This window comes from Lates calcarifer, linkage group LG7_2 (genome assembly GCF_001640805.2).
Source record: "Lates calcarifer isolate ASB-BC8 linkage group LG7_2, TLL_Latcal_v3, whole genome shotgun sequence".
In the NCBI taxonomy this organism is placed as follows: domain Eukaryota; kingdom Metazoa; phylum Chordata; class Actinopteri; family Centropomidae; genus Lates; species Lates calcarifer.
This window is the reverse complement of record NC_066854.1, coordinates 11335141-11360579: the sequence shown is the minus strand read 5'-3', so window position 1 is coordinate 11360579 and position 25439 is coordinate 11335141. Positions and strand designations below refer to the sequence as shown.

General features: G+C 40.7%; 1 protein-coding gene across 1 annotated transcript in view; it reads right to left on the bottom strand.

Annotated features, from left to right (window-relative positions):
* The window catches only part of xirp2a (xin actin binding repeat containing 2a), a 51072-nt gene that overhangs the window by 11757 nt on the left and 13876 nt on the right, over window positions 1–25439 (bottom strand). Inside the window, 5 exon segments of the mRNA XM_051066025.1 lie at window positions 106–175; window positions 402–488; window positions 2155–2292; window positions 7721–7878; window positions 19922–20033. Coding sequence (XP_050921982.1) covers window positions 106–175; window positions 402–488; window positions 2155–2292; window positions 7721–7878; window positions 19922–20033 — 565 coding nt within the window.

Here is a 25439-nt window from a genome sequence, read left to right as displayed (position 1 = left end):
CATCCCTTATTCAGCCATAGTGGGAACAATCATTAATATACAGGACACAAGCAGTGCTGTGATAAAAACGTGCAAATTACAATATAAAAGCATGAGCAGAATAACCTGTTTCATTGTAATGGTTCCCATAACTGCTGGCCACATTGTTATGGTGGGCTCTTTGATCATGGACCACCTGTGAAAAGATGGTGACAAATCATTAGTATACTGACATCTTCACAGCAGCCTCCAGCTGTTTTCAATCAGTGGGGTATAATAAGGCTTAGCAAATTTTCTACATAAGGCACATAAAATGCAACAGACAGTTCTGAAATAACCAGAGATTTTGTTAATTAGCAGGTTGTCAATGGTAAGATGCAACCATACAGATGGTTGGAAATGGTGAGTGTAACAACCAGTACCTCTTGCTGACTGTGATAGAGGGTTGTGGTGGGGATGACCTCTCTGGCACTGCTTCTGACTGTCACCTCTGATGAGCTTGACATTTCCTGTCAAACACAGAGAAATGGGAATGCAGAATCACACTGAATCCCCCTCCCAGTCATAGCACATGCCTTCATACAAACACCATCACTCATGAATACGCATAAAGCACAAAAATGGCCACACGCACAGAGACAGACACACATATGCCACGGTTTTATCACCTCATGACTGCGAGCTGTGAGAAACAGCAGGAGAGTAAGTAATTTTTATATTGTGAAAAAGCTTAATAAAATTCCTCTGTGGCTGGTAACAAATGCTTTTCCATTACTGAGCTGCTTCCTAGGGAACGACTAAGTTTAAATTCCACTGAAGGAGGATTTCAGTGCTGGAGAGAAACAGCAATAGATTACAAAAACTGTATAAAACTGCATCAGCCATTTCCTCCAGTGAGATTCATGCAATTTGAAGGAGATGAAAGAGAAATATGATATTTGAGCTCGTATCCTCTGCTGTTAACATGAAAGATACATGCAGGGAAGGGGGGCTCTGTAGTTCCAAAACCACTTATGTCAGTATAATAATATCTTTCCTGATGTACAACCAGTTTTAAAACAGAACTTGGATATTACACCTGTGAAGAAAAGTTGAGTGGTAAGTGGTTTTCTGTTGCAGAACAGAGGCAATAACTTGATCAAACAGACTCAGACATTTTCCCTCACGAACCCCCTATGTAAAATTTAGCATTCAGCAAGGTCCTTGTGCACTCGATGAATCCACTCTGCTTCCTGCCTGAATGAGCAGATGGGGAGAATGCATGGAGGGGCGGCATTGACCTTACTTCACTGAGATCTGGCCCCATCCCAGGCTGCTAACGTGTTCTGGTATTTTGCTCACGCACTGGATGACAGTGGCAGATAGATGAGCAAAGTTCAAGGTGTCCTCTTTGATTTGACCTACAAGAATGCTTTGGAGCCACAGTCATAGCAGCCAAGTTTTTCCAATAAAGAGCTACAGTAGAATGTAAATCATATCATTCAGTGGCATTCATATGTTTCACTCTGTACACGGAGCTCGTGAAGAGAAAGGACAGCCATACTCTGTCTTCCAAGTTCTGTCAACTTAAAAGAGGAGAAAGAAAAATGTCCCTTTCATCTGTCATCTTCAGTATCTCTAACAATTCACTGTCTAAGGAAAAGATGCATACTCTATATGTGATAATATTATCACATGCATACTCCCACCTCTCTCCATTCTCTGGCTTTATGAGAAAGATGCTTACTGTGTGTGCACAGAAAGCAAATGTGTGCTTTGTGTATGAAATATTAGTATTTCTCCTGTGGAAAAAACACAAAGATTTCTATAACTACAGCTAACATGACCATGAACCCTGAAGGAATATGAGTGAAATGTTATCCTTTACAGTGTATCTGTAGTGATCAATCTACTATTTAGAATAGTCATATTATAATCTGTTGGCTTTGAAAAAATATTTTGCCTGGTAACCTAATTCGAACATATTACTTAAAGCCAACATTAATGTTTTTGGAGTTAGCTTAGCATTCATCTTAGCTCTGTAGCTCTGAGCTAATAATTCTGAAATTTTCATGAGATGAACACATAGAAATATCATTCTCACATATATTTACCCATTTTTATATAGAAATATACATCACCTAATGCTTGTTTCAGAAGTTGTTAGAAAAAGTGTAGCGATGACCATGTTCTCACCTGGACAGATTTCTGTTGGAAATGAATCTGGGTGATGCTGGACTGAGAGGACGAAGAGGCAAACTCCTGGTTCTCAAACTGTCGCTTGACACTGGCCAGACCGCCAGGCAGCGAACACGCCTCTGACTCATCCATCATCTGTGAGCAGAAAACAGATAACATAAATTACACCTGCAAATCTGTACACGTATCATGGATTTAACACACCATAAGACTAGAGTTTATATGGGACTGAAGATACTGGATTTGACCTTAGTGAATCAATCTCTGCTCTCACTGTTTGTGACTATGTTATACGTTCTCTTATGCTAATACGAAAGTGAATGCAAAGCCATTATGCTAATGCTTTTAGAAGCATCAGTGGTGGTGGTTTTCTTTTAAACGTGCCATGGATGCTGTAATATCAAAATATCACAAGATGGTTCCTGCAGGTGGAAAGATGGAAAAAGCAATAGGAGAGGTGATGTACTATACGTAACACCTCCTTCAAAATACTAAGACAAGGTAAAGGTCAAATGCAAATAGGGCAAAGTTACATCTGAAGTGGCCAAAAAAGGAATGAAACCAAAATTAAAGTGGGTGAGTTTGATTTTTTGTGTTTATTCCGGGCAGAAATTTCAGCAATAGCAAACATGGCAGGTACCCAATTTTAATGGATTTACTTTTTCCATATCTATCCTGCAACAGAGAGAGAAACATCAATGGAAAATTTAGTCTTTCAGATTATTCAGTTTAATGGAACAAAAAAGCATTTCAATACCTTTTATCAAGCTATGGTAGGAATTACTCCTTAAGACTGGAAAATACAAAAGCCTGATTTCTTTGTAAAGACGAGGAAGACAGAAGAAGACTGTCTAAGTCTCATCAGTATGGAGAATGCAGGCCTCACCCGACAGGATCTGGGCTAGAATACTCACAGACTATTTGATACAATAATCTCCTTTTGGGATTGTCAATTACTTTCCTAATAAAACATTTATATGTAGGCCTCTGCATATATAGCTTCTAGGAAACTGCAATATATATGAGAATCTCCAAGCTTTGAACTGTGTGTGTGTTGATATATGTGTCTGAGTGAATACTGAACACACACACGCACACTCATCACCTTTTTCTTTTTAATGCAAATTAGGGGTACAATGCAATTTCCAAGTTATTGCAGATGAGTTTAGGTCAGTGACATTTTGTTGCAGGGCACCATGTTATCAATATTTTACTACCTGAGAGTACAATAGCTCCATTGATATGACATGAAATCAACATCTCATATTAATGACTGCCACATAAATGTCCACTTGAGCATGCATGCAGGCATGTTTGAACATTGAGCGTGCTTCCTGTGCAGTTTCATGATAGAATCTCTTCTCTTGGCCTATTCCACTTGATTGTTTTGAATTATCTGAATAATTACAATCAATCTAAACAGAAGCACTGAATCCAACACTGTCTCCAGGAAATTACAAACTGCTAATCTGGTTTGACAATTACATTTGGAGACGAACTGTAAGGAGAGAAAATCCTGCATTAGCATCACGCAACAAAAGCACTTTGGTTGAATAGTTTTACATGTTTAGTTTGGGAAATCTGCCTATTTGCTTTCTTAGAAATTAACTACTCTTATTAGTGTATGTTCAATATGAAGCTAAAGTCAGGAGACAGTTAGCGTCAATCAGCATAAAGACTAAAAACACAAGGAAAAGCTAATGACTGCTAACTACTAAACAATCCACTCACTAATTAACAGGTTATATGTTATTTTTTAGATGTTATGTATCAATACTCCAGGAAGTCACTGCAGTTGTTTAATCCCTGCTGCCTGTCTTTATACTAAGCTAAGCTAACTGTCAAGTTAGTTGTGTAGTCTCTTATTAAAAATCACTGATTTGTTCTCATATCTGAGAGCGGTATCAATCCCCCTGTCTAACTCCCAGCAAGAAGGTGAATACGTGTATTGTAAACTATTTTTTAAGGTAGGGAAAGATTGAGATTTTGATTAAATGTTAATAAAGTAAACATGTTCTGTCTTACCAAGTGATTTGACTGCCTAAACATAACAATAAGAAGTGTAATCACACTTAAGTTGCTACAAGTGAATGCTGTAGTGGTAGATGTTGCAGAGAAAAATCATGTTGATAGGATATGTCTTCTGTGAAGCATTGGAAGCATACTGTGTATATGCAGAGTAATTGGTGAGCAGCAGGACAGCTGGATGATGGAGTGGACAGATTGAATGGCTGAGTGACACCGTCACTTGTGTGTGGACATGTAGACAACAGTTGCAAAATGTAGGGAGGAAAAACAAGACTCCCATGCAGATTCCGTCTGGCAAAGCTCCACCTCCCCCAAGTTTTTCTGCCCACTACTCCCCGGATCCCACACACACACATACACACAAACATCCACATTCAGCTGTCAGTAGCCACCACATGAGGCTTGACACTGAGGATCAACTGAGGTTGGGAAGGAGTCAGTGCTGCCACAGCGGCAATCACTGCAGTGAAGTGGAAGAGGACCACTCAGTGAAACTGCTGTTTAGGAAGAGCAGTGCTTTTCTATTGGTGTTATTAAACTACCAACAGACTAATATAGAGGATTTATAGAATTTGTCCAATGGTCATTCAAGTTGTTTTTCTTTTAAAGACAATTATGTGTAAAAGCCATTCATGAAAAGCAACAAGCCACCTGAGGCAGTGCTTTATTGTGATGTCAGTGCAGCTAGAAAAGCACTCTGTGTTATGTTAACACCACCTCTCATCTGTTCTGAAATAGCTATAAAGCTTGGCCTCAAGTGGCTTGTTGCTATGCAGACCTATGACCAGCTAACAGCTAATGCACTCACTCTCAGTACTGGGTGAATTAAGTCATGCTCTGCAGTGGAAGACAACAGCCAGTTATCCCTATTTATTTGTTTTTATTAATTAAATGTTTTAATTATCTTAAGATATTTGATTACTGTATAAGTCTATAGTAATTTTGTAAACCACCTCTGTTTTATAATCACCATAATGCACAGCTTCTTGTGCGTTACTGCATAAGATTACAAATGTGCTGTCTTGTCATGTACAAAGGCACCAGAAGGTGGCAGGTCACCACCTGTATACTGTACACATGCCACAGTGTGACCTGATGAATGACGCGCCCGACATTCATTATTTAAAGTAGAGTTTTTAACTTGATAGCTTTCATGACTAGAGATTGATTTGAAACCAGGGCTTTTACCTCTCTTACAAACTGATTAGAAAGGCACTCCAACAAAAGTGCAGATGTGCTGTTTAAGTTTCAAGCTTTCAGTTTTGCTTTCCACCATCATCAGGAGGTTGGCAGGTAGAGATGTCAGAAACAGCAGCTGGTTGCTCATGTGCATCAACTACGGATGTTACAAACATAAACTGCTTTCCTCAGATATTTAACCTCAGATGCAGTTTCCTCTGCTGCAGTGGTCAGTCTGCTATGCTAACTCAGGTGTAGCACATATTTGTATGAATTTCCATTTCCTCCTCCCATATTCAGAGCCTCTGAATAAGACCACTGTAAGATACACAATGCACAAGGGCAAACATGCAAATTTCAGCGGTGCATTTTGTCTGCATAGAACCTCAGTACAGCCCTTTAATAAATGTGAACAAATGAAACACATTCATTTATGGACAGTGTACAAAAACACAGCAGACATAAGCTGCCTCCAGTATTAAATAACTGCTCTTGATGTTGGTTTCGAGTCAGACCTGGAGCTTGAAACTGCACCTTCCCTTCGAAGGAACTCTACTCTCATGAGTCCGATCAGTTCAAACTCCTCCTGTCACTGTAACAGAGATAACATCTATATGCTTGCAGGTGATATTCCCTTGAAGTTGTTGTGTATTACAGAGGTAGACCACAGTTTACAAGGAAAGAACAGACATTTTCCAGTTGGTAGGGCTTTATTTTAGAAACTGAGCTGACTTACTATACTGGCCTTGGCTGACTAACTGCTCACACAGTTGAATTATTGCATTTATAAAATGCACGCAGGTTCTTCAAAGCAGCTGAGGCTTTTTTGTCCTTGGTAATGACTAATGACTCAGGGATATTCAGAAACGTTATTTTTTGTGTGTTTAATTAAATTAGGAATAATGTGTGAAGGCCTGCTGCTGTGCTGGTTGTGTGGGTTCAATTGAACTTAATGCAAGATGCATCATTTTCCTCCACACATGTATTAAAATAACTCACATTACTGACATGGTGATTTATGGCTTTTGGCCGCGACCTTTTGAATTACCTCTGTGTGTGTGTGTGTGTGTGTGTGTGTGTGTGTGTGTGTGTGTGTTGCTGGTGCACACGTTTACCTATTAGGTGTCAGCAAAGTCCACATTTTCACACTCTGACTTTGTCACAAAAAATCCTTGTTTATGAAATAATCAAATCAAATCAAACATTGATCCATACATAGGTCATTGGATAAAAAACACTGTTTTTGGATTGATTTTTATATTTAATATTGAGATCACATGGACTCTTAGTGGATATCTAATTGTTTTTTTTTTAAATTAAATTAATGGTTATTTACGTGAGCACATTGTTCTGTATGGGTTTGGTGAGGAATTATTTAATAATGAGAGGATCAACGTTCATCTGTTCAGAGAATCTGTGTTTGCTCGGGGTGGAGAGCAGCTGGCTGATAATATATGAACTCAATCAAGTGTATGGGTGACAGAGTATGAACACGGTACTGAGATTTACATCAAAGATCTATATGTACCCAGCTGAGATCTGGTATTTTACCACTCAGCGCTGGAACTGGATGGTAAGTGGATTTATTCAGTGAGTCTGACTCATACAGAAAACGAGTCCTATTTCGTTTTCAAATGTCCTTTTTCTGAAACTGCACAATGCTTTGTTTATATGGATGATTTTCAGACTGTACAAACACCATGAGTGGAATTGAAACATGACAAGGTGCCCTGACTATCGCCACTTTTTTGTACAGGGTCAGGAGCCAAAGGCTGGGAAATCATTGGTTTAAACTTCAACAATATAAGTGCATCATGTGTTAATTAATGTGAAATCTTAATCAGGAAGTAACTAGCTGTCAGATAAATGTAGCAGAGTAAAAAGTGAACTATTTCCCTCTGAAAAGTAGTGCAGTAGAAGTAAGACTGTATTTAAGTTCTGCATGGGAGTAAATGTGGATCAGATAAACTGGCTCCTACTGAGGTGAAATCAGCTCTATGTGACATGACTGCTGAGGACTCCTCCTCACTCCCATCCGCACGCTAGAGGTTTTTCCCATTCTGTCCTGACCATTTTAACACACTGATAAATAATACTGGAGACCTGTGGATCCCACTCCCCCTCCTTCTCCATTCAACAAAGCAGCCTTCCAGCAAGACAGTAGATTTATACCTTGGGCAGATTTAAATGACAGAAATGTGGTCATAAACACCAGCACTGTCTATCACTCATTGTCAGTTTAACTATTTAATCAAAGCACTGCAGAGTCCATGTATCTGACGTCTGCCATCTGCCCCGGTTGCCTGCATATCCTCACTGCCATCTCTGGTTACATCCTGTGGAAGTATCGTCTTACCGCGGCAGAGGAGGAACTGCTGGTTTCTTTCTTGGACACAGCAGCCTGATACATCGCCAGTCGCTCTTTCACTGACACTGTCTCGCCCTCCTGGTCCTCGGCGCTCAGGGCCCTCTCCTCAGGACGTCCTGACCTGGATCTACCAGGACTGCCCGCAGCTAAACACACAGAACCACAGAAATATTAATTTTAAGATTTGAATGCCCTTCATTGATGCACACAAAGCAACCTAGCTTTATCCAACTGTTAGATATATTTCCTCATGAGATCTGCTGATATTTGCCACCCTCTTATTACTCTTTTACACGTCGATGATGACTCAGACAGAGCTTGCCCTTTTGTAATTAGACTTCAGGGACAGTTTTGTTTATATGAATTTTCTGCCATTATACTGGAACAAGCTGAGGTGACTGTTTCTACCAGAATCAATGGAATAGATTTTTTATTTTGCTGCATCAGAGAGAACAACACCTTTACTCTCACATTACATAATCACACTGTAGTTTAAATTACATAGAGACGCAATAAAAGAATATATGTTACATGTAGGTGGTGCCTAAAGTAAAATTTTTGTTTTTTTCCCCTTTTTCTGGTTCTAACTGTTGAAAATCCCGTTTTAAGTTTGATAAAGACATCTGCATAGTTCCACTTACTGTAGATGTTTTAGCTGAGAAGCGGCCAGAGGCAAACAATCTGTAACAAATGTTGACACAAGACCAAAACGCAACGCTCATCAATCACAAAGCACTACTTTATGATTCTTCATATTGCACAGCACATCCCTGCGGATAGCCAATTAGAGAAGACCATTGATTTTACATTTGACTTTTCTGTGCTACAAAGCATCATTAGGCGACAGAGAAGGCTCCGCTAAAGCTCAGCATACACCCACACTGGACCTTTTAGCTCTTGGCATGTTCTCTACCTCCAGGCAACAACACCGTGGGATGAAAGAACACCATAAATAGGAATTATTCTCTCTCATTATGTGCTTGTGTTGTAACCTTTTGACATTTTGAAATTCTCCTCCTTGTTGTGTTTTTGCATTAGGTGCTTATATTTTCTCCACATGCTTGTGTGTTGACTCAATGTAGAGGTCAGATTGACTTCTACTTAAGGGCTGATTCATGTTTGTTTGAGAAGTGTTAAAGCAGCTGCTTCTTGGATGCATATGGGTCTGATGAAGGTCCCCTTGGTGCTGCAGTAGTACAAGGATTAGTGGCAAATTCCGTACTTACTGGTATAGTACATACCATACGTTCATGTTTGGCTGTGCAAGCTATCTTAACACTTCTGCCAGTCCACTAATAGTATATCCTGACTTCACTGGCTTGAAATAGTTCACTCCACATCGTCAAAATGAAGACATCGAACACCCACTGATTTCATCTCTGTCTCCCATATATATATATATATATAAACATTTGTGTAAAATATCATCATTAATCTAGTGGAATTTATGCAGGCTGGATCAGTGAAATAAATGCACTCCCATGGAGATTCTTACATATGGCCACTGGAGTTGTAGTCCTCAGTGTTATTGAAAAGTGACTCTCCTGGATTATATGCATAAATATCCTTTAGGCACCAGTATTAAGTATTTCATCTTAGTTTCAGTTTGTCATGTCAGGTGGCTATTAATACTACAGTACCCTTGAGTCTCTGCTGCTACTGCAATGAAAAAAAGCTATGATGCTTGTAACATAATTTTAAGCTCTGTTATTGGATGTTTTTTCTCAACATGCATCTTGGCTGTCGTAGTTATCTTCTGCCATGGAGTTGTTATGTACACAGTTTTTTTAAGGGAACCACCTGTTTTCTAACACAGTGGTTAATCTTTTATAACTGATGATTCAACCAGGAGAGTTTGACGTGTATCCGAGCTGTACAAGAGCTCCAACAAACAGTTTACGGGGAAAATGAATAAGTCTTTTCCTTCCAGAAGCAGGGGCATCCAAATTTTCATCTACGTAGCAAACTGTCTTGACAGAGCTGACCTTTGAGGAAACAAAGCTGGAGAGTCCAAAATGGAAGAGGCTAACGTTTAGCTCATTAGCTGTGCTGTACCATCCATTTTTATTTAATCTTCTCTGTCCAAGAATAAACTGATCCACTACATAAGAATAGTTGACAGACAGTTATAAGACAGGAGTCAATGGTAAAAACTGTTTGCTAACTTTTTGGCTGGCCTCTCTGTCTGGTGGATTATTGTCAGGAAGACATTAACCATGCTCTGTGCTGGCTGGTATGTTACCACCACCACCATTAGCTATACCAACAAACCCACTAACTATATCTACTCACAAAGCCTCTAGAATCAGTACGCATCAGAATCAAATATTTCTCAAGTATGGATGAATTTTGCTGTGCCATGTTCTGGTTTGACTGAGCCTTGATACAGATCTCATGTGACAAAAGCATGTTCTCATCATCCCACCATTTTTAGCTTTCTGCTACGTGTGGCATGTTAGTGCAACCAATAACCCGTCAGAGAGAGAAACAGGCTGTCCGAGACAGCAGCATCTGAAAATAAACAGGGTTTTACCGCCACATCCTATAAATATAGGTCAGAAATCTTACACCTGAGGCTGCGGTGTAACCTAATGCCAACCTGATGACAGAGACACAAGGATAATGCCCTCATTTATCACCGCAGATAAATGTTCACATCATGGTCTGGAGCTGTCAGGGAGGCACAGACATGTGGGTTTTGATGCCTGAGAGCAGTGATAACAGCACTCTATGGATATCACCGGCTTCTGAGAAGGGTTTGCTGTATGCAAAGCTGCCATAGCATGGAGGTGAGGTAACCAGGCTCCAGGGGAGGGAGGGAAGGAGGGGGGAGGCTGACTGGAGGAAAAAAATACACCCAGCCTTTTTTTAAACCGGCTCTGTCTGCAGCGTCATGTTCCCCTGTAACAAGGAGATTTATGGAGTGGAAGTGTGTGTAGGGATTCATGTGTGTGTGTGAGAGGAATAAAAGGAAGGAAAGAAAACAAAGTAGAGTCAAAACTCAGTAACTTCTAATGAGAATATTTTTTAAAGATTTCAAAGTCATTTCACCATCTCCCTCTGCTGCCACTAATTAGCACTGGTATTGACGGATGTTAAATCAGCATTAATAATAGCTTTCAGACATTGTACCATTGCTTAAGATGTGCAAATATAATGAGGGCCAAATCCCTGTTTACAGTGTGGTACTGATAGCAGAAAATGCTTTCTCACAGACTTACACTTATAACCTGTGTCATTCCTGCTATAGTGCGGTTTAGAGGCACATTTACCACCACACTGAGTACTATTTTCTTCCTCTCAGAGTATTAGCCTCTTATCTCTTCAATTCCACAGCAGAGGCACAAGTGTTAGCACAGAGTGGGGGGGGGGGTAATGGAAGTGGGAGAGGCCGGGAAAAGTCAACAGGGGAGGCCATGCTGCTGCCGGTATGCACGACTCAGTGGCTATATTGAGCCCAGCCGAGGGCCATTGACCTCCCTGTCACTGCCTCCTCGCTGCTGCTGCCTGCGCTAAAGCAATGAGAGGTGAGGTGGCTAGGAGCAAGGAGGTGAAAGGCGGCGTGGGGTGTTAGGGAAAGAGACAAATGAAGAGAATGCATCCAGGAAAGAGTCATTTCTGAGTTTAAGGGTGCGAGAGAAAGGCAGCATGGTGTCGTAGCTCAAAGCTAAATCAAGGCCCATAGATCTATGTCTCCTAATCACAGAGGTGTCACCTCCTTCTCTGACCTCGCCTCACAACAGAAGTCTTAAGCAACCCAATTTTCTGTTCAGTACTCACTGACCAAAGCTTTTGGCTGGTGAGGTTTGACAGGACAGCCAAAACGAGCTACACTAATTGAAATGTCAGCCATGGAGGGCGATTTCCTCCTTACAGATGAAAGCAAAACAGGCACAATAATTGAGCTGTCAAATCTATCAAAATAACTTCTTTACATGGAGACTGGATTGCCCTGGAGTGCTTCCTTATGCTAGACTAAGCGCTTTGTCTCCAATTTGCTAAGCTTTCAGAATATTCTAGATCACACCGCTGCTGGTTATGTCTGGTGGAAGGAAGAAGGAAGTGCCCATGCATGTTTTATGACAACACACAAATCCTAGTGGAATGATGGAAACATACTGAAATATCACATCTCATTCTTTCTAAAGCTCCTGCCCCTGATGTTCCGACACAATACAGCTCCTCCACTTCATCTTATTTCCAATTTTACACCAAAGATGTCTCACATCTGCAGCCTGGGCACATCAAACCAATTCATTATCAGGTAAAATGTCATCTACCATTTCCAATCTGTCTCCATCCGCTTCTGCTTAGAAGGCAAATCACTTTAAAAGAGCTGTGCTGACAGCAGGGCTGATGTTGATACAAGAGTCAGCCTTGAAATGCTGATAGTCCACATGCATCTCTTACCCTCTTCAACTGTGTGGGATGCTCTTTATGTCAAACAACAATAGAAATCCAACAGAATAGAAAAGGCCTTGGAACTCCAGAGAAAGAAATGGGCTTGGTCGCCGAGCCTTAGCCCAACACAGCAAGCAAATCCTGGACAGAGACAGCCAGCGAGGCTTGGAGACCAGCTCCAGCAGTGCACTCCACAGCTCAGTGAGGCCCAGGGATCCAGTGACAGCTGATTTTATTTTAGAAGTCCCCCCTACGTAAAAAAATAGGATGGACTTGGGGGAGAGGGTAGGTGGACGTGGGTTGGCTTTTTTTAGTGTCAAGTATCAAGGTACCCAACATGCCCTTAACCTTATGTCACAGCAGTCTTATGGATACAGACGTCCCACACTGTGAGCTGGGGAACAGACACTTGGTACATCCTTCAGTTACAGAGCAGAGTGTGGGGAGACATGTGGCATTTGGAATCACTGCTTGTTAGCATCGCAAATATCACGACATTTTATGACTCAGCAGACATAGTGGAGATAGATTTCATACATATTGCCTCATAGACAACATCAACTCACACATACACACAAAAGTCATAGAACTCATACCATTCAACGACAGGAACAACAACAGAAAAAAGGAGACATCATGCACAGACTGTCTGAAAGTAAGAGTGCAACATTTTGGTGTAGCTCCCAGTTTGGGTTCAGGAGGCAGGGAGCGTCTCTATATTTAAGATTAGGCTTAAAACTTTCCCTAACAGTTAGCTTCGGCTCAGGTGAGCTCTGAACCATCTCTTAGTTATGCCGTTACAAGCCAAAGCTGCTGGGGAAATTCCCATGACGCACTGAGCACTTCTCTCTCCTCTCTCTCCCTCTCTCCCTCCTGACCATTCATTTATATCACACTACTGTCATTAACTTTGTGTCCTCTCTCCCTGTCCTCATTTTCTATCTTCCTCTCTCTGTATCCTGAGCTGTAGGATCTGGACAGTGCTTGAATACAACAGTATATACACGCCCACCCTGAGTCCTGCTGAATGTTTTACTGTTGGGTTTCTCTCTATAAAATTATAACGTCTTGACCTTTCTCTGAAAAGTTGTGGTTTTTCAGGGAGTTACATGGTGAGTCTGTTCCTTGATAACCAGAGCAGAAAGTCACAGCTGCTGTTCTCCAAGAAATAGATCCTTCACGTAACTCATTGTAAAGTCACTACATTGCTGAGCATTAGAGACAGGCTGGCACATGAACATATGAGACAATGGGCCCACTGTAAAAGGTTCCCCACCGTCCCAGCACAGGAGTAAGACCCCCATACTGTGGGTCGTTTCACATCTCTTCTCATCTCTCTGTAATCTTTATAAGTTTTGAGTCTCTGTAGTTGATCTGACAATTTTGTTGTTCTTTTCTGTCTCTTGGTTAGCATTTTGAATCTCTATGGTTGTTTCTTGGTGCTTTATAGTCATTTTGTGTCACTTTGTAGCTGTTTTGCGTCTTTTTGTGGTTGTGTTGTCTCTTTGTAGTTATCCTGAGTCTTTTTGTTGTTGGCACCAGCACAACATCCAACTGACCCTTAGGGCTCCTTGGCCTGTGGTCGGTCAGTCTGCTCATTGATCTATCCATGCACTGCTGGGCATACTTTTGAACTTTGGACAGAGTCAGGCTAGTGGTTATCTAACTCTCAGTAGGAAAACAAATAAGGATATCCCAAAATATCTAACTATTCCTTTAAAATATATGGATTTGACTGAAATTGGCTTGCCCAGTATATTAATCTAACTTTTCCCTGCATATCCCTGCCTCTCTATGTACATTATTGATCACAGTTTCAGGAAATGGTTAGAATTCCACTTCTTCCAAGAAACACTTTGATATCTTAGCTCCTAAACTAAAGTCAGAATGATAAAACAAAATTGCTCGTGATGCCATCTTCGCCTGCAAAAGCTGCTTAACCTTCAGTGTGGACAATGATTTCGAACATCTGCCAAGATGAACTGAATATATCTTTTTTTGTAAGTGAAACCTTTGCTCCCTTTAAAAACCCATCTTGTACATTGTATGTCTGCCATCAAGATGCCCTTGAGAATTTTTCAAAAACAGCTCCTCAGATGGACAGTAAAGCAACAGAAGCAATGCAAAATAAGGGAATTCAGTGCAGTGTCTGCAGAGGGCCAAGAGGATTGAGCAAGAACCCTTTAATGATCAAGAAACACTGAAGCAGGTAATTGATCGGGGGGTGGGGGTAGGAAATCATATATCCTCTCTGTCTCTTACCATTTGTGTTTATATCTTTCCGCCCTCCGTTTCCATACATCTTTCTTGGACATATGTTACCCTAAAGCAATGGCAAAGGTCCTCTTTTAAACCACTAACCTCCTGTTTGTGTCTGATCTGCCCGGGGCCTTTCATTCACTCTTTTCCAACCTACATCCCTCTTGAAAACACAAGAGACGGTCTAGCTTACATAACCCTGAAGGAATCATGGTGTGTATGCATTCTCTCCATATTATTAGCTGTGATCATGACTGTTTACCAACCTCATAATGCAAGGTGTTCTCCAGGAGCCCACCCCATGAGGTGCCGTTGGCAGCACATCGACTGGAGAAAAGCGTGATTATCAGGCTTGTAGAGAAGCTGCACTCTGCTGATAATCCCACTGAAATTGCACATGGATTTCCTGTTCCTAAAGTGGAAAATAAACATACTCCTGTAGAATACCTAATGAAGGGGCCTGAGAATATACTCCAACTGAGGTCTAGACTGAGTTCACACTCAAGTAAGTTTTAAACTAAAATAATTTTCAGAAAATAAAGTGCTGTGATTTGTCAAGTAAGATGCAAATAGAGATGTACTGTTCCATGTTATGTGACAGTGAGGGCTCTATTTTCCTGAAATATGGTGCAGGGTAAAGGTAAGCATAATAACAGTGACCGCGGGCGTGTCCAGGTGTAGCTGGGCACCAGCTGGAAGACAGGCTGAATACATTGTTAGTGGGAGAAATGTAAAACCAGCAGGTGGTGAGTGTCTGTAATAACCAAATCACATGTGCTCCCCTCATCGGCTTTAAAAGCACCAACAGAGGGAGAGAGGCTGAGAGAGAGAGAGAGAGAGAGAGAGAGAGAAAAGTTCATCTCCATGAACAACCAGAAGCCTCATACATCCTGTCGACGGGGTAATTAACAGGAAGCTGATGTATACAGGTGTAGCAGCTTCTGGAACATCGGTGCGGCTGGTTATAGCTGTGCAAACAATTAAGCTGCAGGCAAATTAATTTAAACTCTGCAGTTATTCACCTCCTCTACATATTTGAAAACACAAAGTACAATAAACATAAACAAGTGTATTATCAGACTGTATATCAGACCTTATGTATTCAAGAGGAAAAAATTTAAAATGAAGCAATCCTCATATCTTTAAACAAAGCCTACAAATACATAGGGTTTGGAGATTTGTTAGTATTTAGAAAAACAAACAAGGTCGGTTCATGTTAAATCCTGCTGTCTCACCAGAAGATTTTCATAATTAATGAAGGTATCCACACTGTGCCAACACTGTGTAAAGTATGCAGGAGGGGAGTGTGCGCCTACACCACGTTCTGAGCAGAAGATAAAGCAAGTGACCATTATCCACTGAAATTATGGAGGGCGTCTCTGCCTCCCTGCGAACTATCAGTTTGTTTTATCATGTATTATGTTTAGCCACTGTGCTCTCCCAGAGTATCATGTGCCCCAATCTTTTACCCTGACTGTCCAGCAGCAGCTCAGAGCCTATACTAAATCATAGCTCAGGTCAGGTCCTGTATTAATAGATCGAGTCGGATCTGGAATGGATTTAAAGATAATTGCAGGCAACACATCAGCTCATGGTGAGCTTTGCTGGTCCAGCACATAGGTTTGCAAACTTGGTCCATGCAGCATTCTGCACCAGAGATAAAAAAGGAAAGGAACAAACATTACAACAGTATTCTCACCAACGTGTTGTATTATTGTAGTTCCCGAAATGAATCATTGTGTGGTGTTACTAATTTGGATATGATGGTTTGCATGTAAGTCACAAATGCAGATATGACTACAAGACGCAAAATGGACAAGTCACTGTTTCACAAAAACAGAACAAATATTCTGACTCAGAGTTTGGACTTTTGTCTTTAATAAAAATAAAAATTCTATCCTGATGTTTAGAAAAAAAAAACCTGGATTATTTACTGTTAGATCCTGATCAATCATGTCACTGTGTCCACAGACTTAAATAATTAACAAAGTCACGCTGTGTAAAATTAGAGGAGGGTCTGGCTGTGGACTGAGATGGAACGTGTAGCAGGAGGCGTATCTGATACTTTTCTAAATCAATGAATCAAAAACCGTAACCCTTCAGCAGACAAGTTAGATAACACCTGCTGCGCTAACTGACTTCTGCCTCCAGAGATATGGGAGTGACAATTTTCTCATTTAACTGTAGGCAAGAAGGCCAACAAGCAAATTTCCCAAAATGTCAAATTATTCCCTTTAAATGGGACCAGTACGTAACTTTTGCTGAAGCCACAAGTAATAAGTGTAAAATAATGGAAAACTAAATTTCTTTGTTGCATGTCATTCCCTCTCTCTTCCCTTATTACCTGTCAGCTAAAATATAAAGAATAAAATATAAGAATAAAAAGATTATTAGAATTTCTTTGCTCAACAAGGTTAAGAAACATAATCTTTTAAATGTCAACCACAACCACTTTACATATTTCTATGAATATTTAACCCATACAGTGTGTAGACATTGTACTGGTTCACCCAGAGGAACCAGGAACCAGCCTCACATCAACACACAAACCTCAATTTTCAATTTCCCACCATCACGCATGTCCTAAAATCAAATTTGTGTCATAATAGCCGCTAAGGGAATCAAATCTGAAATTTACAAGAGGAAAAGCTTTGTTTTTACTCAGAATAAGATTATAAAGACATCATCATTTGGCAGGCAAAACTGGGAGGAGATTAATTAAAACAAAAACAGTGTTTTGGCAAATCCACCTCCAACTGGCAGCTTTTGCACACTTAGAAAAATTCTCTTGGGCTCAGCCTGTCTGACAAGTTTAATCAGCCAGAGACCAATATAAATATATATACAAACAACTTTTAAATAATAGAGTAAAAAAACACCCACTATTGTGCGTGTCACAAAGCCAACCACAGTCTCATGGTGGTGATTCTGGTGTAATACAAGAGGAAACAAGTAAACAAGGATGCCTATTTAGAACGAGCAGCAGTGTGGAGATTTAGAGGTGAGCTTTGCATCTGTTTAAGGTGCAGTTATACCCTGCTTTATTTAAACGTTGCGGCTTTGCAGGGAACAGCTCCTGAAGCCCTCCAGCCATCACGTCAGTCATTTGACCTGGCAGATTATGCAGTGTTGTCACTGACAACTTGTCAGCAAAGACAAAAGTCGTCGCTCAGTCAGGACAACAGGAACGCCGTGGATCGTCAACAAGCTCCAATTTTAGACACAGCGCAGAGATTTAGAGGCCGACACGAAAGCCTGACTGATCTCAGGTAGAGATGGAGGGGCTCTCAGTCTGCCTGCCTGAGTATGTTGAGTGTGAGCATGCATGGTTGAGTTTTCGAGCGTGTGCATGCATTTGTGTGGTTAACACCTTGATACCATTTTGAGGCCTGTCAACACTTCCATCACTTTAAATTCTCACTCTCTCATGCTATCTGCCATTTTTTTGATTTCAATTTACACTGGCATAACATGTAAAGACGTGTGCTGCCAAAGCATATAACAGAAAATGTTGAGAAATGGAAGGAAAGTGATTTATCTGGGTCCACATCAAATAGACACGGGAGAAATCATAATCTTGGCTGAGGTAATACAAACTGGTTGTATAAGAGAATTATCTTAAAACTGTTACAATAATTATTTCTTATATCAACCATGAATCACATGAGCATTTGTATGTGAAAAACCAACTACCTGAATCACAAACTCTGTAGACAGAACATTTGAGCGTCTTTCAGCTCATTGTTTTGGTTTTACTGCTCACAAATGTACTGTTTTGGTTCACTCTCACTGCTCTCACCAGCATCCCTTCCAGCAGCAACATGCAGCCATTAAAAGCTCTATAAAACTGTATAGTACCTGCCCAGCAACAACCAGCACGCAGACACAGCAACATACTGGAGCATTTAGCAGCTAAAGCACTAAATATTTTTCTCAGGAATGAGTGGAGACCAAAAACAGAGCTGAAAGGACAGTGAATATTCCACTTATTTTCATCAGGTGGGTGAAACATGGCTCCAAACGCATGTTTAAGTTGCTCCAACAAAGCAAAAAGGCAAGTGTTTGCTAACAAATTAGGCCTATCTATTTAATAACTCTCGATATGTCAGTGTTGTGTTCACAGTTGGTTCCCACTGCCACCAAGTGGCCAAAGAAATCAGGGCAAAAAGATCATTATTTATCCTGATTTTCCTGTCTTTGTGTGTTATGTTCATAAGATATGCATCCAGACCATTGCATATGTTATATGTATATGTCATTACAACAGATGTATGTTTACAGGTTGTGTTGTCTTGTGACAGCAGATAACAAATCTTTCATCATCAGGCAGGGTCAAAATGCTTGGAAAAAGCTTTTTCAAAACTTTGATCATTGATATTTATATCCATTTATCTTACAAATACTAAGGAAATGGAACTCTGTTCACTGTGGCAACAGTGGCTACAGATACTTTCCTCTGGTCATCCATGATTTATGCCACACTGGTGGCACAGGGGTTAAGGCACTGACCATAAACGACAAAATCCCTGTTTCACATCCGGCCCTGTCGCATGTCACTCCCAATCTCTCTATCCTTTCATTTCCTGCCATCTCTCTATTGTCGTCGTCCTATAAAAGCATAAAAATGCCTCTTTCAGTCTCTACTTCATAGTTGATCACTCTGTATTTAGCTGAGGTTTTGCTTTCATTCAGATTATTTTTAGATGTTCTGCCAGCTGAATTTCACTGTTGGGGGATTGGTAGCAGCTCAGTTTGCCATGTGATTGATTTTCTTCCCTCCTTTGTTAACAATGCTGTTCCTTTAGGTGTTTGTCAGCGGCTCAGATGGATGACACTGGTCTGTGTCTCTAAGGCCGAGTGGGTGTACTGGTCAGTGTAGTGAAGGTCACTGCCAATTGTTCCACCAAGTCTAATACAGTAAGCATTAAACCTGCCTATTTTTCCCTTCAGTATTGGAATCTCTCCCCTTTTTCACCCTCACACATCCACAAAAGTATCACTCACTCCATGATCAACACACTGTGATACCTGAGAGGCCAGTAGTATCTTAGATCGTGCTCCCTTTAGTTTGTTTGTAATCCTCACAGAGTTAAAAAATGGACTGTAGCTCGCACTGTAAGCTCCATCTGTGTGTACACCGTTATCAGCATCAGTGGAAAACAAACTGAGGTAACCACCACAGTGTTGCTATCACAGTAATGGAGGCGCAGTATCTAGCGAGCTCCAAGCTTCCCATTAAAAACACCTGCCAGGGAGGCAGGCTTATCTAGCGAAGAACAATCTAGTTTTCAAAAGCTGCTTTCTGCCAAATGTTTATCTCAAAGAACAAATGGGACAAAACATTGCATTAACCATTCTGCAGCCTCGGTTGTTTGCTTGACAGACTGGTGTAACCATGATGCAATCACAAAGCTAGGCTTCCCGTCATATGTTACAGCTCATTTGATGTTGCATCAAATCAAATTTTTTTTTGGAAAAGTTACTTTTACAACTCTGTTAAAAATACAATTCCCAAAAGAAAATACTCACAAAAAGCGGTGTCCTGAGATGAGGCCATGGTTTGATCTGTTGATGGGTCAGCCTGTGTGAGACTACTGGACATTGCTCGTTTGGATGGGGAGGCGTGGATGTTTGTCACTTCCTGGTAAGAGAGAGAGAGAGAGCTATCAGAGGAAACACCTGTGTTTTTCAACAGGACGATGGAGAGGTGACACAGCAGGTTATCAAAACCAGCGGGCTGCATCCAAATCGCTTGCACACGCCCTGACATAGACACAGAAAAAAACAACAGAGGACACACATGCTATCTCACATACCTTAAGTATGAAAAATGATACAGTCAAGCATCTGGTGACATTTAAGCTGCGGATACCAGAGAAACTTTGTTGCTGTCATCTGGTCTGCACACACAACACATTTAACCACAGCCACTCACACACACACACAAGTGTAAAGAGAGACGACCTTGAACACATTGTGAGCAGCAGACGTTGACTGGAAAGTTAGTGCAAACAGTGTTTGGTTGAATTTTAATAGAGCCACTCTATCAGTAACTAAAGGTGTTTTCACAGTCTTCTATTGATAAAAGGCACATTAGTAAATGGCACGTCCTTGGTGCATACAGGCTTGTTTTTCCCCTGGAAGCATTTTGTCAAAACTTAAAAGTCAGCCTGTGCAACACGCCTATTCAGTTGCAAATCATCCCCATGGGGAACAAACACACCTGTGTCTGTGTGTTTATGTAGGCGTGTGTGTCTTTGCAAATGTACGGGTGTGTTTTTTTCATTTGCAAATCAAATGTGTTCCCCATAGCGTGGTTTTTTTTTTTTTTTTTTTGACAGCTTCTTGCCGGGCATCAGTGCAGAGTGACAACAAACATGCAACATCTCTGCACACGGCAAACCACGTGGCACACACACACATAAATCTGTGTCTGTCTAGCTTGGTCTTCTTCACTCTGCAGAAAGTGTCAACCGTTATTTCAAAAATGCACCAAAGGACAAAACATTGTCCTCGAAAATCTCATTTAGCAAATCCTTGAAACACATCCATGGTCATTTGCATACTTTCCTACAGTATTACACACACACACACACACACATCATGGTAAAACAGGGATGTAAACATAATCTCTTCCTTTCTGTCACTGTCATTCTGGCTCTCTTGCCAAAGTAACACTCACATCGAATGAAGCTCAAACCAGTGAGCTGCGAGGAGCAAAAGCACGCAGTCCAAACCGGCTGCTAACCACAGCTTCCCAGCGCTCTGTGTCTCTCTGCTGATGTTTAAACAGAGTATTTTGTCTAGGACAGGGTGTTACTTTGCTCAGGGGATGATTAAGTGCATGAGCAGTAAGGATGTTTTACAGGCCAGTGTGTGACAAATGCGTGTGTGCGTGACTTTGTGGTGGTTTGAATTCATTACAGCTCGTTACAGAAGCGAATGTCACTGAATGAAAGCTATTAAAGAGATTGAAACATTTATCTCTCTTTGGTTTTCTGGTGAGCTTGTTTACACTTCATTTGTGAGGTGAATTATGAATACATGTGGTGTGTGAGCGTGAACGTATTTTGAAATATATTTTGTACATTAGCTGATATTTTGCAGTTACATCACAGCAGATAGAAGGATTAGCTGTGTGCACATGTACTACAGAAAGTACTGCATTACTGAACAGAAAATAATATAAAATCAGTTTGTAATAAATGTGGTTATTAATTTCTTTTCATCTACTTATTAATTAATCGATATTGTGTTTTTACTCTATATCTATCATCTATTTGATGCATCATGCTAAAGGCTAACAGAGTAACTAGACCATTACATACAATCAATTTCAAGATAACAATTCAATCATAACAGCACTGTAATAGTCAAGAAAGAGAGAAATTCTCACTATCACACTTCTTCTTTTTCATTTCTTTAACATTTCTTCATCTGCAAGTTATACGCGCACAATCCAAGATTAATAATTTTGAAACTTTCTATGGAAACATGCATTTTTGATATGCATGTTTTGAGACCTCATGACTCCAGGAATCTTATCTCTAGGTTTGTACGTTTGTTCGATGGTCGTAACAATGTCATTCCAGAGAACATTCGGGAGGCCTGGAAGAGAGAGCTTGGCATTGGACTTTGCGACTTGGAATGGGAACACCAACTGACACCAAATGATTCAATTTAAAGTTGTTCGTCTTCAATACTGAAAATCTAGGTTACACAAAATGTATCGCTCTGTTTCACCAACATGCAACAGATGTAATGTAATCAAACCAGGTACCATATTTACATGTGATAAGAAAAAGCTAATCCTTTCATAATTATCATTGCTGCATTATTATTGATCCATTTGCATAATTCATCACATCAACCCTCTCCATGAAGCAGTCTTTTTGCTTCACCTTATGCTGTCTAACCATTTGGAATAGATATACATGATTTTGTCCTCAGACATGGTTGAACAATAAGTCATATGGGCTAGTTTACCTCCAGCATCCTTCAGTCAAGTATGTTCAGATATCATTTACATGTTTGAGCAGAGCCAATTTCAGTGCTATATCTGGCACAGAGGAAACTTGGGATTAAAGCCAGTAGAAATTGAGAGTAAACATGTTACTCAAAAATACGTGGCCTGAAGTTATTCATGTTACTGGCAAAAAGAATGTTTTTTTCCCTAGAAGAGGTCACACAATGGCAAAACCAACCAGCCAGTTTGCAAGGAGAGACTGATGTGCAGTCATTTTGCAAACAGACAAAAACCAATGAGCCTGTTCACAAAGCTGATCAAGGGCAACAGAGGGAGCTTCAGAGAAAACAAGAATATAACATCAGCTACAGCACAATAAAAGGATAATATATTGATTAAAAATATTGTGACATTCAGCTTGTTTGATTGCTTATTTAGGAGCAAAACCATTCTATTATTGGCATCAGACTAGTTAGTTCTAAAGACATCAAAATGGTGATTGGTATTGTCCCTGAGTTCACAAGATATTTTGTGATGATGACATGACTACTGCTGTTATCCATTTTCTAGGATACAACAACCAGATGAACAGCAGCAATGGCACAGCACAATGTCTCATGCAGCCATCACCAAGTGCTATCTAGCTCTGAGTCCCAGCCATATGTTCTCTTTGGCGCAAGCTGCCAAAGAGGAAGGAGGAAGAGGGAATAGGGGTGATGGTGATGGTGGTGGTGGTGGGGGGTGTGTCTCCCAACAGATTGACGGAGTTAATAAGGGACAGTGCTTGGTGAAATCTGTCTAAATGTACTTGCCTGTTGCGAGAGATAATCCCTGTGAAAAAAAAGAAAGAGAAATCACTGGATCCTCTTAAAAGAAGCTCAGCTAATGAAATCAATGCTGGCCATCTGGGACCATTTCATGTGTGACAGACGTCTACAAAGAGGCTAGTCGGACCTGTGATGGTGAAACCATGGTAACAGGAAACACTAATACACGCACTGCTAGCCTGGGGAAGTGACACTGTGACACGCTCCACCTTCGCATTGGTGCCTATTAGAGGGAGATATAACCAGAGCGTAGACTGATCCAGGAAACTATGAGCTTACTGTCACGCATGCAGGGACTTGACCATTTTACGCTGATTGTCTCATGTCAGCTGTTGACATTTTCGTCCTCTAATAAGCTGTGTTTCTACTAGTAAGACTTTAATGACATGTCGCGGTGCACGGAGGGTCTCTGTGGAAAGCTGTCCGCCTCCCTCTCCTCAAATGTTCTCTATCTGTCCTCCCCCTCTCCCCTCCTGTGTCATCCTCTGTTTAAAAAATGTCAGTCTTAATAAGTCAATTAGTCAAGAATTGAGTCAGAAGGTTTCGTTTTTCTCAACCCATGGAAGAAAATGTGCCACTTGGGTGAGAGACTGTCAGCTGTAAAGATATAACTGTTCACTTGGATGGCTATTGTCTGAACCTGAATCAAGAGGGTTCACCTCAGTCCACTGCAGAATTTTTCACAAAGGGAACGAGTTATTACTGTACAATTTTAGACAAGTTGGGCACATTTTTAAAGGATATCTTTTATAATTTTAAACCTAGGCTTAATTTTCCATGTTTTTTAATATAAATGATTAACAGGGACAAAAATCTTTGGAATCTTTGCAGTATTGAGCAAAAATGGTGTAGCTGGCCACAATGTAATTCAACAGAGGAGAGTAAGATTTTTTTTTCAGTATATATTACCACCAGACTCTTCTGACAGAAACAGTTATTTTCACCTTGCAGAACACGGGAGTTGCTAGGGTTGCTAGGGTTAGGGTTAACCCTACCCCAACCCTAATTCTTCCAGCACTGACAGATTCATAGATATTTGTCCCTATCAATGATTTACACCCAAAAACATGGGAAAATAAGACCCAGGTTCAAAAATACCAAAGTTATCCTTTAATGAATATATGTTGCTCATATCAAGTATAAAATAGTAATAATAATAATTGATAGCTACATTCCATCTGTAGTATTTGAATCTGGTTATTCACTTAAGTTTATAGCCATGACATGGAGTTTGAAAATGGATTATAATCAGTGCATTTTGGCTATGATAAGTCTGAACACAAGAGCTACTATTCACCTCTTCTCCACCTGACTGCCTTGGACTCAAATAGATCGGAAATTGCTCCGAGTGCTTTTGCTGGAGTTGGTGAAGCTACAGTAGCAGTTCAAATCAATAAGGTCCACGGGTTCCATATTAGATGTGACATTTTGGAGGAGAGAGGTTGTCCACCTCAGTGGAATGTACTCCTTAAGTAAGAATATAAGATCTTATTTTGGGATCACTCTCTTTTCCTTTTCTCTACCTTTCTTTCCCTGTCCTTCCTATCTTCTTTTCTCTCCTTCTTTTGTTCTTTGTGTTGCAGCTCTCTGGCCTGCTTGTCTGCAGCTTGCAGCATGCTTGTTATCCTGATTGTCTTGCAGGTAAATGGTGGGCTGAGCTGCGCCATCAGTAGAGCTGGGAGCACCTGGGACCAGTAACAGCTTTCATTTTAGCCAGGTTGTCTTTTCTTTGCTTATTTGTTTTTCTGTTTTTTTAACCTCCTCATGCCAAGTTCCTAAGACATCCACTCAGACATCTCACTTCATTGTCCTCTTGACATTTTGCAAATGAAATAGTTGATTTAATGCTGTCCATTTAAGGCCTATGTGCCATTCATGTCTCTGGAGTAGCACTGTAGCTCTGGCTGGTGTATGGTGACTGACTGAAGGGGCCTGCCAAGAAAAGAAGTCAATCACACATGACTCACTGTTTGGGTACTTCATTTTAAATGACAGGATTCCTTTGTTGGCAAATGGTGCACACATAAATGCATCCGCGCGTGTGGACACTGACACTGTATTTACACATACAGCTCAGCCACACGCACACTTCCTCTGACAGCTCTTGGAATGAGTGCTTCTGGCTGTGAAAGCTGCCTTATGGGCTGGCTGGCATAACATACAAGTGCCTGCTCTCAAACATGACTCATGAGGCTCAACAACAGTAAACAAATCACTGAGTCTGACTGAGGCAACCAGTTGCTTTGGACTTGTC